This window comes from Balaenoptera borealis (assembly GCF_965194805.1).
Source record: "Balaenoptera borealis genome assembly, chromosome: 2".
In the NCBI taxonomy this organism is placed as follows: Eukaryota; Metazoa; Chordata; class Mammalia; order Artiodactyla; family Balaenopteridae; genus Balaenoptera; species Balaenoptera borealis.
The window spans coordinates 161,574,404-161,586,627 of NC_138867.1; the positions used below are offsets into that span (position 1 = coordinate 161,574,404).

General features: G+C 44.0%; 1 protein-coding gene and 1 long non-coding RNA gene across 10 annotated transcripts in view; one reads left to right on the plus strand and one right to left on the minus strand.

Annotated features, from left to right (window-relative positions):
• The window catches only part of LOC309623769 (uncharacterized protein), a 42,575-nt gene extending 39,443 nt beyond the window's left edge, over positions 1 to 3,132 (minus strand). For 4 of the 9 annotated variants that reach the window (XR_014241608.1, XR_014241609.1, XR_014241611.1 and 1 more), the window contains exons 1-2: positions 2,074 to 3,132; positions 1,717 to 1,780 (exon numbers count right to left, since the gene is read on the minus strand). Coding sequence is in view for 2 of the 9 variants with exons in the window: in XM_082380958.1 (XP_082237084.1) it covers positions 2,106 to 2,534 (429 nt within the window). In the remaining 7 variants the exon portion in view is untranslated. The other 5 variants (XR_014241610.1, XR_014241612.1, XM_082380958.1 and 2 more) reach the window with 3 other exon arrangements.
• Positions 1 to 8,580, plus strand: part of LOC309623784 — an 86,766-nt gene extending 78,186 nt beyond the window's left edge. The window contains exon 2 of the long non-coding RNA XR_014241640.1: positions 6,378 to 8,580. This is a non-coding gene — a long non-coding RNA (uncharacterized lncRNA). The remainder of the gene's footprint in view (positions 1 to 6,377) is intronic.
• The last annotated feature ends 3,644 nt before the right edge of the window (positions 8,581 to 12,224 follow it).

Here is a 12,224-nt window from a genome sequence, read left to right on the forward strand (position 1 = left end):
ATCAGGGAACCGGGGGCAGAAGAGCCTACATTCAAAATCATTTCAATGTAAGAAACTGACAAAACCACCTGGTGTTAAAAACAGCAGAAAGGCCTCTTCTAGTCCCAATACAAGTTCTCTGATGCAAATCTGTCTCCTGAACAACCAGATTCAGAGAAGTGTTTTCGTCATGACTGCGTTAAAATTGCATTCAACTCAGATGTGACATACTACAACAAAGAGGCCAGTTTAAGCCTGGTCACAAATTTCATTAAAACTACTTGATGATGGACCTTGTAATTCCTAAGCAATTAAGACTTCTGAAGGATGCAGAAAAACAAGTTGTACTACAATCTGTTGTAAGATGTGTTTATCAACAAAAGGGGAGGAGGTACTAGATAAGCAATATATTGTTGCAGCAATTGCTGAAACTACTCACTATGCCCGCAAACCCTCTGAACACAGTCTTTCTGCAGTGCTTATTTTATGGCTCTTACATTAGTCCCTAAAAGAAAATCCCAAAACTCAATCTATGTATTGTTGCAACTAAATCACTCAAAAATTTATGTAACTGCTGCCTTCTTTTCATTCTGTTACCTCTCATTTCATACAGTTCTAGAAAATGTGCAAAGGAGTTGCATATGGCATTAATCTGTTAGAAAATGGTGGCATTTTCTATAAAATACAGCCAAAGATGTGTGTTCAGTTGTGGTCATTATTAGGGCGATCACGTTGTTTTCATTCACTCATTCAGGATTTGCTGGAGGATGTCAGTTTCTGCAGCTGGCTTGACCTGGGGGAGGAGTGGGGGAGCAAATGCCTTCTGGTGCATTATGACTACAGGATGCATTTCTCGGTGCTCCTGTACACATACCACCGCACTACATCCTACCCTGCCTCACCATCAAGTGGTCTGAAAACAAGGGCCTTAGCAACATGCTAATTACAGGTCAGAAATATTCAAACAAAACACCAAAACTGCAATCTATCTTAACACAGTCACTTTCTCCAAGTCTAAGACCTTCATCAAGAAAACTCCATTAAAAAAATTACACATACCACATAAACATTGCACAGGCTCCACAGTGATTCCCTTCCAAGCAGAGAGTTTCCCCCTCGGTGTGATCGGTTCTCTGCACAACGCAGCAGCAGCATCTGTAGCCCTAGCGTGGCATCTAATAACATGAGCGCCTCCTCCCTCCCTTAGGAGCTTTACATCCCTGTTTTGGCTAAACTTCCTCTTCTCCCCCAGGACTAAACTAGATCATTCACCGTGTCCCTAAACATAAACCAAACCACACCAAAACACAAAACATTAAGGGAAGCCGACAGCATCCACCAGCTCACCATTACCTTTGACACCTAAGAAAAACGAATAGAAGGGGAAAAGGGAGCACACTCCACAAATAGGTCCTTAGAAATTTACCATGAAAGTCTTGAGTTGGGCATAAACTGTTTCCAGTGCAGTACCGCCGTGATGCATGTGACTATATAGAGAAAAGAGGGAGCCCCCCCCCAAAAAAAAAAAAAGCCAAACCAAACACTGTACACTTCAATTGCACATCCAAAACTGTCCCCTCTACACACCCAACAGGATATCCTTACATCATAACTGGTGCCTCCACCTCCCCACCCCCAAAAAAGAAAACAAAAAATTATCCCGGTAGGCACAGACACGTTATAGGAACTTTGTAGGAAAGCACAAAGAGGCTGTACAGATTACAACCACCAACTTACCTGCTGCCGGAGAGTTTGTGTGCGTGTTGTTTTTAAGTGTTTCGCCCAGCTCCTCCTTCCCCCACTACAAACAGCAAACACATGAGTGAGTTAATCAGCTCTTAAACTGAAAAACCTTTCGATCCAGGCGAGTGATGGAAGGTAAAAGCTGAGGGGCGGCAGGAGGGTCAAATAAAAGTTGCTCCGCAGTTCGCTCATCCAAGCCCCGCAGCGACCGCAGACGGGTGAGGTTCCCAAAGCCACTTTCACACCTTCCATAATGCACTAGCAAAGAGAAGCCCGGAGAGGCTGAAGTTTCCACGGAGGGCACCGTCGGGGAGACGCAGCCCGGGGGGACGCAAGGGTTGGGCTCGCTACCTCTGCACACGGGCGAGCCGGGGCTCCGGCGCTCAGGTGAGTGGCTCCTCCGGTGGCTCTCTGGGGACCGTCTCGGGCGGCCCTTGGCCCGCGGCGCCTGCTCGGTCGGGGCCGCGGTCGGCGACGGCGTCAGGCCGGGCGGGCTGGGGCCGCGAGCCGCGCCGGGCCCCGGGAGGCTGCCCAGCGAGGCGGCGGCGGCGGGCGGGCGCGTGGGACTGTTGGCTGCCCCGCAGGAGCTGGTAGGGCACCGTGGCGCGGATGGGCTGCAGCAGCCGGCCGGCTCCCGCAACCGGGGCGCAGTTCACGCCGCCGCCGCCGCCGCCGCCGCCGCCACCGCCGCCCGCACCGTTCCCGCTCCCGGCGGCGGGAGTGGCGGGCGGGGAACCCACGGCGCTGCGCCGCATCCTCTGCGGCGGGGGATGAGTCTGAGAGGAACTGGCAGAGGAGGAGGCAGTGCACATGGTGGCTCCGCGGGCCCTGGACGATGCCGGCCAACACCGAGGCGCGGAGCGGGAGGCGCGCGAGCGTGTGGGAGCCGGCGCGCTAGTGCGTGCGAGTGTGTAAGGGGGAGGGGCGGGGGGATCGTGGAGAGGGAGGAGTCTCTCGGCTCCCCCTGCGCAACGCGCACCCCCGCCGCCTCAGCGAGGGGGGGAGGGGAAGGCTGCGAAAACAAACGTCCAACGGCCCCAACCACCCGACCGGGCTGGGTGTGGCGGTTACGGCCGGGGCCGCGAGGAGCCCGGAGCCGCCGCCGCCGCCGCCCCGGGCCTCGCGCTGACACGGGAAAGGGGCAGCCGCCGGCATCACGCAGACGCGCGGGGCTGCACGCGCACGAGAGCCCGGCAGCTGCAGGGAGGGTCGGGATCCCTGCTTCTGGGGATCTGGTAGGGGGAAAAGGCCTCGAGGTGCCTGGCTGAACGCGGAGCCGAGCCACCGCCTCCTCTGCCCGCTCCTCACTCCATAAGGCACCTAACCCCGCAACCCGTACCCCGCCCCCTGCACCGCCTCCCGGCGCTCGGGGCGGGCAGCTGACGCAACGAGAATTCCCATTGTCTCCGTCACTCTCCACCAGAACGCGAGTGATTGGTTTCCGGGTAGGAGTGAGAGGAGCACCTGCCAACGAAAGTAGGCGTCCTATTTTGGAGGCGGGATACGAAGGAGCGAAGGCGGAGAAAGGGGCTGTGCGTTCAAAGAGGGGCGTGAGAGTTGACGGGCTTTGAGGTGAGAGGGGGACCGTGATTGGGCTGCCCTGGGACAGTGGGTCCGTGTGTGTCCTGCGCGTACCCGGACACCCACAGACGCGCACGCCCAGGGAAGCAGGTTGTGAGGGCTCCACCCTCCAGGGCCGTTTGTACCACTTGAGACAGAGGATCCGTCAGGCAAACTTGACTTTGCAAGTACACCTGTTCTGGTGGTGGGATGTTTGAGAAGAATCCATCCCTTCCCCACTAATTTTAGTAATCTGAGTTTTTGTGTTGAGTAGACTAATCAAAAGAATGTAAGGCCATCAGAAGCAATGTCTGGGGGTTGGATTGAACACTGGGTGGATACTTTTACAGTTATCCTATGGAGTGAAAAGAGATCATCAAATCTTCTGTTCCAAGAAAATAACTCTGAATTGCAGGGGTCAACAAGGACTTGTCCATCATTGCACCGTCAGTTAAATGGAGGTGTAATGGAGGGCACGCCCTGTTGTCTTTTCCCAGAAGCAGATGGCCTCTTGGGAGAAATAATACCAGACTTGATGTAATAATCCACTGGGGTAAATTTAGTTTTTATTCTGCAGTGGAACTGAAGAGAAACTAAGATTTTGGATGACTGTCAGGAACCGAAGTTTACCCCACAGTAAACCAAGGTTTGAAACATTAAGCAGGAACAATTGATTGAAGGGTCCACATCAGATACCCTCCATTCGTTTCCGTGAGAGAAAAAAGAAGTGGGAGATCAGATTGGTCTACTCTTGGTGTCTGCCCACACTGACAAGCTTCCTCTGATTTCAGGCACTAAATGCAGGGGTCAGTTTCACTTAGAGGAGCCATCCCTCTCAGCTTCATTGTGCCCTCAGAGCAGAAAGCATACTAGGTTCTGTAAAAAGTGGATGAAACCACTTTTTCTGTAAAATGCAAGAATTGCACCCATGAATACTAGTGACAGTTCCTCACTTTATCACATAGTAGAATAACAGCTAACATTTACTGAGCATTTCATGTGTCAGCCACTGTTGTAAGAATGTTTTATGTGTTAATTCCTTCAATCCTCCTATAATCCACAAGGTACGATACTACTATTATCCCCATTGTGTTCACATGTATTTGCTTTCCAGAATAACATATATTAAATATAAATGTAGTATAAACTTTACTCTTTTAAATTTAGTATAATTGACCTATTGTGTTATTTTTTTCCATCTGAAATGAAAGATTTCCTCATTCATTAGGAAATTGCCTTCCTTCATGGGGAAAAAGAATGATAAATGGCTTCTTTCTGATGACTTTTTCAGAATATCAAGAACAAAAATTGACGGATTAAAATATGTGAAGTGTTTAAAAATGCTGGTAAATTGCCAAGTTGTCGATTTGATTACAGCATGGTTTCATAATAGAAATGTTATCTCTGGCCACTCCTAAATATAAGTATGTAACGACCCCAACACTTTAGATTACAGTAATTCTAAATTTATACCAAGCCACAGTCCTAATGATCAATATCTGATTTGGATCTAAAACAACCTACCTAGCCATGTGTTAAAGTCTTTCTGTGTTTGTTCAAAACTGCCAACGCCAACTTAAATCAGACAACCAAAACAAATCTAAATGATGCACACAGAGAACTAGTGTGATCTTAAAATACTATTTTCAGTTGCTCATAAGTCACCATGACCTATTTGGAGGTTCAATCACCTTCTCTTTACTAAATATATCTTGGTTGCCTCTTAAACCTTTGTTCTCATGAAATAAATCCTGATCTTTATGTGTAAGGAATTCAGTCTCCAAACAAATCAAAGGTGGGCTAAAATCAACTAAACCCAGTATCGGCTTTCCAATGTCCATTTGTTGAGTTCTTAACAGTATTTTATTCTTAGTGAGTTTGGGAGTGGGCTCCAAGGGTATGAAAAGAAGCTTTAGGAAAACATACCCCTCAGTAAATTGGGACCCCCCCCTTAGAAGGAAGTGTGGATTGCTGGGCGAGAAGAGCATACCCGACTGTGCTAGCTATGGGATGGCTAGGTCCCGTGCAGATTATCTCTATTTGTTGAATATAAGTGTAACATAATCCCTGGAAATTCTATATGTGTTAATGTTGGTAATGACCTCTTTACTATGTTGACCTACCTAGAAGAAGACAACACTGAAAGCGCAATTTGGTGGCATGGGAAATACCTTTGTTCTCAGTAACCCGTGTCTTGGCTGTTTGTGGAACAAGATTCCACCGTTAGCTAATCTGAAGTAGAACGATTACACTTACTTCTTGGTTCATGTATGGTAATGGACTATACTTTAGGTTGCATTAAAACTTGGAATCATTGGCTACCTCTGATTAATATGTAGCCCCATGTGAAGAGAGAATGAGATAACTAACGGGCCTACAGAGCTACCAAAACCTCCCTCTTCTAGTTTCATCCAGGTTTGCCAGGGGATGCATCCAAGCCCCAACCAAATCTAAGAGGCAGTCCAGGCTGTCAGTATCAGAAATGAGGTCACGGCTGAGAGAGAACACTAAACAGATCTGCACTGATGTTCATCTTCAGCTGATTAAACTCTCTTGTAGGTGGATTCTTTAGAGCAGCAACAAAAAGAGCCTTGCCTGAATTTTTGTCCCTGGCAGATGCTTACAGTAAAACTCCTTACTGCTTGTGACAGGCTACGTGCACCTTTGCACTAGGTGTTCCCTCTGCCTGAGCAGTTCCTACCCCAGTTACCCACATGGCTTGCTCCCTCATTTCCTCCAGGGCTTCACTCAGATGTCATCATCTTCACAATGAAAGCTTTTCTGAAAACTCTTTTTTAAAATGGCAAGCACCCCCTAGATGTTCCCTACTCTCTTCCTTTTTTTTTCCCCAGAGCACACATCACCACCCACCTATTGTATATTTTAATTATTTTTTATTCTGTCCGTGTAGAATGTAAGAGCCATGAAGGCAAGACTTTTTATCTGTTTTATTACTGCTGACTCTCCACAATAGTGCTTGGTACCTGGTAGACAATATTTGCTCAATGTTGTTGAAAAGAGTAGCAAATTTTAACCAGTGCTTGTCCCATGAACTAAACTGTGCCTTTCATCAGAAAAAAAAAATGGATAATAAGAAGTATATCACTGTTGCAAAGACATAGCCACAGAGTAGAAAAATGTTCCATGTGGCTTTTTAAACTAAACAGATATTCGCACTGGGGCCAGCATTCAAAAGGGAAGCATATCTTGTATTATGATCCTTATACAGGCAAAGTGAAAAATACTAATCCTAAGAGAGGTGGGATAGGGAGGGTGGGAGGGAGGGTGATGCGAGAGGGAGGAGATATGGGAACATATGTATCTGTATAACTGATTCACTTTGTTATAAAGCAGAAACGAACACCATTGTAAAGCAATTAGACTCCAATAAAGATGTTTAAAAAAAATACTAGTCCTAGTGGCTCTTGGAGGCTCATCAGATGTTGAAAATGGAAACTGAAACTGGTAATGGAGAAAAGGCAGTTGAAATTTGCAGGAAAAAAAAATAACCAACTGAAACTGACAGAGAAGGACAGTTGAGGAGGATCCCTTACAGAGTGACATCTGCTGGTTTGTAGTTAGTTCTCTCTCTCTGTTAGGAGCAATTCTCAAGAGGCCTGTGTAAGGAAACTGAAAAATATATATATTTAATTAAGTAGAAAGGAACATTTCATGTAAATAATAAATATTTTACTTTGTTTCTTTCCCCCCCAGCTTTATTGAGATGTAATTGACATAAAAGATTGTGTAAGTTGAAGGCGTGTAATGTAATGATTTGATATGGGTATTTAGTGCAAAATGATTAACACGATAAGGTTACTTAACACATCCATCACCTCACATAGTTATAAACCTTTTTTATGATGAGAACTTTTAAAATCTATTCTCTTAGTAGCTTTTAAATATACAATATACTGTCGTTAACTATAGTCACCATGCTGTACATTACGTCCCTGAACTTATTCATCTTATAACTTGAAGTTTGTACCATTGACCACCCTCACCCATTTCTCCCACTCCCCAGCCCCTGCTCCTATTCTCTGTTTATATGAGTTTGGATTTTTTTCGATTCCACATGTAAGTGAGATCATATAGTATTTGTCTTTCTCCATCTGACTTACTTCACGTATCATAATGCCCTCAAGGTTCATCCATGTCATCACAAATGGCAGGATTTCATTCTTTTTATGGCTGAATAATATTCCATTGTGTATATATACCACAATTTTTTTCCATTCATCCATCAGTGGACACTTGGGTTATTTTCATATCTTGGCTGTTGTAAATAGTGCTGCAATGAACATGGGAATGCACATATCTCTTTGAGATATTGATTTCATTTCCTTCAGATATATACCCAGAAGTGGGATTGCTGGATCATATGGTAGTTCTATTTTTAAGTTTTTGAGGAACCTCCATAATGTTCTACATAGTGGCTGCACCAGTTTACAATCCCATGAACAGTGCACAAGGGTTCCCATGTCTCTATATCCTCACCAGTACTTATTATTGCTTAACTTGTTGATAATAGCCATTCTAACAAGTGTGAGGTGGTATCTCATTTCGGTTTTAATTTGTATTTCTCTGATGATTAGTGATGTTGAGCACCTTTTCATATACCTGTTGACCGTTTGAATATCTTCTTTGGAAAAAATGTCTACTCAGATCCTTTGCCCATTTTTAATGGGATTGTTTTGGTTTTTTGCTATTGCATGAGTTGCTTATATAGTTTGGATATGAACCCCTTATCAAATATGTTGTTTGCAAATATTTCTCCCATTCTGTGGGTGGTCTTTTCGTCTTTGTTGATTGTTTCTTTTGCTGTGCAGAAGGCTTTTTAGTTTGATGTAGTTTCACTTGTTGATTTTTGCTTTTGTTGTGATGCTTTGGGTGTCATAACCATAAAATCCTTGATAAGACTAATGTCAAGGAGCTTTTCCCTATGCTTTTTTTTTTTTTTTTAAAGATTTAACTTTATTTATTTTTGGCTGCGCTGGGTCTTCGTTGCTGTGCACGGGCTTTCTCTAGCTGTGGCGAGCAGGGGCTATTCCTCATTGCGGTGCACGGGCTCCTCCTTGTGGTGGCTCCTCTTGTTGAGGAGCACAGGCTCTAGGCGTGTGGGCTTCAGTAGTTGCGGCGCGTGGGCTCAGTAGTTGTGGCACACAGGCTCTAGAGCGCAGGCTCAGTAGTTGTGTTGCACGGGCTTAGTTGCTCCGCGGCACGTGGGATCTTCCCGGACCAGGAATTGAACCCGTGTCCCCTGCATTGACAGGCAGATTCTTATCCACTGCGCCGCCAGGGAAGTCCCTATGCTTTGTTTTTAAAAGAAGTTCAGAAGAGGCAAGAGAAAGAGGGGGTATCTTGTTTTTTAAGTGATAAATATCAAAAGAGTATGTATGCAATTATTCCTACCTGGATAGAAAATAGTGATGAGGACCACCAATTTTTCAGCTTTCATCTCCACAGCAATTCCTATCACCAACTATGATGCCAGGGGCACATCCCCTAAGCTGATACATAAGTAGAGTTTTATCATTTAACTAAAAGACTATATTGTACAAAGCCAACACATTCAGAGGCTAAATAAAGATTTGGGGACCAGAAAACTGCAAATATTCTCTCTTTGCTGTGACATTTCATTTGTTTTAGTTCCAAACATGGTGTCAACAGTACCTGAGAGCAGTAGTGGTCCTATGAAGAGACTGTGCTTGATTATCATAATACTATTTTTTTTAAGTGAGAGTTTGGAGTGATTAAAATGTGTCGATTAATTTCCTCCTCTGTGACTGAATTTTACTTTTTACCATATAAGTGTGTTGAGTGACTGCTGTTAAGGTGCAATCAACTCATCAGCAGCGCTTGACTAGAGAAGTTATTAAAATTATTTTAAACTTTTTATAGCACAGTGTCCTACCAAGCATCCTATTGAGATGGTTTCCAGTGTCCTACCAAGCATCCTATTGAAAAGGTTCATATTAATATATTTAATAGGCCTACATGAGCATTTAATAGCAATAATACTAGCATCAGGCCTTAGTAACTCCTCATCAAGTCACTTATTAAATGCCTTCAAAGTGCGACGCTCTTGTATACTCTGTAAGAGATCCTTGTTTTCATACTTTGGTAAATTGTAGTCTCTCAGAGGTAAAAAGGTAATTTCTACAGATAAAGGTAGAAACCATGTCTAAACACAGGTCTTCCATAAGAGAGATGCAAATAAAGCCAATGGAAGCAATGGGAGGGAAAGATCACTTTTGAGGAAAGGCTTCAGGAAAGAAGAGTATGAGGAAATCTTGTCACTAGGGATACACAGGCTGCGTTAGGAGATGATCGAGCAGTGTGCCTCGACTGATGGTAAATGGAAGATAAGTCTTGGTCTGTTGATGGCATGTCATGGAGGTTGCCAGGCAAGGCTTGCCCTTTATCGAGTATGCAGGGAGGAGCTGTTGAAGATTCTTGAGCGGGTGGGGAGAACATGAATGGAGCTGGGCTTTTTGAATATTCATGCAAGAATAGTTTACAACCTGGATGGAGACTGTAAACTGGAAGATGATTTAGTAGACTTTGAGAATAGTCCATGGGAGTTTAGGTAATGAGAGTTAGGAGAATGATAGGGGACATGGAGGGGAGGAAAAGATGCAGGTGATACTCCTTAGCTGATGGACCTTGAAAGTAGGACGTCAGACAGCTCTGAAGCTTCAGGCTTGGATGCCTAAGAGGATAGTGGTGGCTTTAACAGGAATAGGGAGCCAAGAGAAGGAGCAGGTTTGGGAGAAGATAATGAGCTCATCTATAAATAAGAGAACCAGAGGATATTCAAGTGGAGACAGTTTTTTCCTTTGTTTTATTGAGATATAATTGACATATAGCACTGTATAAGTTGAAGGTGCACAGCGTAAAGACTTGACTTACCTATATTATGAAATGTTTACCGTAACTAGTTGAGTTAACATTCATCATCTGATTTTGATACAAGGGGAAAAAAGAGAAAAAAACTCGTTTGGAGTTTTTAAGAGCAGTTTTTAAATGATAGTTGAGAAGAGCATAGGTATGGTTTGGGGGGTTATCCATGTACATATGATAGTTGAAGCCATGGGCACAAATGAAGTTGGCGAGGGAGAAAAATATAGAAATAAAGAAAAAGAGGATCAAGGCGAAAATTTTGAGAAATTATACATTAGTGGAGGAGGAAAAGTAAGCAAATAAACAATCCAAAGAAAACAAAACTAGGAAAGAAGGCAGAAGGGAAGAACTTCTTAATTAAAGAATTTGGTGTCTCAGAGGATGTTCGGTAGATGTCTGTGGGATATCTGGGAGCTCACGTCCCCTTCTCTAAGATCTAATCCTCCGCCAACACACAGAGGGTTTGGGCCTGACAGCTGTGTTTGTACGATTTGACCTTGTTCTTCTGACCATGGTTGGTTTGACCTGAGTTCGATAACTGACCAAAGCTGCACCAATCAGGTTTTCTCCCCTGGGAATTTGGAATTAAGAAATACAATGTTATTCTATTAAGGGCATGAACTGGGTGATCACAGAAACCTGTGCATGGGGTGGCCATCTTCTGTCACAGAGACAGAAAAGTGGAGGAAACCTGCCTTCTGAAAGAAACGAATGAAGTGACTTGCAGAAAATCAAAATGAGAACAGATGACCTGAGAGCGAGAGAGAGAGAAACTGAGAGTATGCTTATTTTCCCATGACGACTATTTTCTGTCTTATCCCTTTTCTTCAATCTTCTAAAACCATCCCCACACCTGCCTACCCTGATGCGACTCCAGTATATTCCTACCATCAAATCTACAAATCTTTTGGCATTTGGACCCATCTCTCCTTTCTTTCTTCCTCTCCTGTCAAAAGCCATTCCTCTACTTATGATTTAAATTCCTTCCCCTCTTCTTAGGGGTTTCATTTCTTCAGTTATTCCCTTCCTCTTGTTCATCATCAAATTCTTGAGTATCCCCAATATGTATAAACATGCTCCATCCTAACATTTAGAAAAAAACAAAGATTCTTATGCTATCCCTTTCCATCTGTAATACTAATTCTCTGATCCCTTCACAGCAAACCTTCTTGAGAGAGATGTCTACAGGTTAACTCTGATTTCCTATTCAATCTACTCGAACCTGACTTCCACCCCCACCACGCCAATGAAAACTGCTAATCCATGTTGTCAACAGCCTACATATTGCTGGACCCAGTGGATGTTCCTTGAACCTCATCCTACTCCAACTTTTAGCAGTTTTCAACACAGTTGGTCAGGCTCAACTTCTTGAAAACCAAATCTCTTCTATTGGCTGGTCTGTCTCCTAATTCTCTAACCACTGCTGTTCAGTGACCTTCAGGGGTTTTTCCTCCTCTAATGCCCTCTAAAAACTGGGCTCTATTCTCTGCTTTCTTGTCTGTGAACTCACCTTCTTGGTAATCTCAGTCATTCCCATAGCTTTAAATACTAAAAATGGTAACAAATTCGCAAATTAATCTCTTTAGCCTAGACATTTCCTCCAAAATCTGTATTCAGATATTCATTTGTCTGTATGACATGTCAAGTCTCCGTGAATATCTGAAATTACTGTATCTGAAATAGAACTAAACTCTCAATTTCTATCAACCTGCTTTCCTCCCCTCACTATTAAAAAGAAATTCTATCTTTACTTTTTCCCACTTCAGTAAATGTTATCACCATTCACCCAGGTATTGTAAACAAGACAACCCAGGCACTATTCTTGATTTTTCCCTCTCCTTCCCTCCCCAACTCTAACCTATCAGCTGGTCCTCTTATTTGCTCCTCGTGAATAGATGTGTAGTCCATCCACTTCTCTCCATCTCCTCTGCTACTACATTAAACCAAACTGCCATCATCTCTTACCTGAGCTATTGCTGTAGCTGCCAACTGGTCTTCTACCTTCTACTCTTGCCTCCTTTCATCTATTTTCTGCTCAT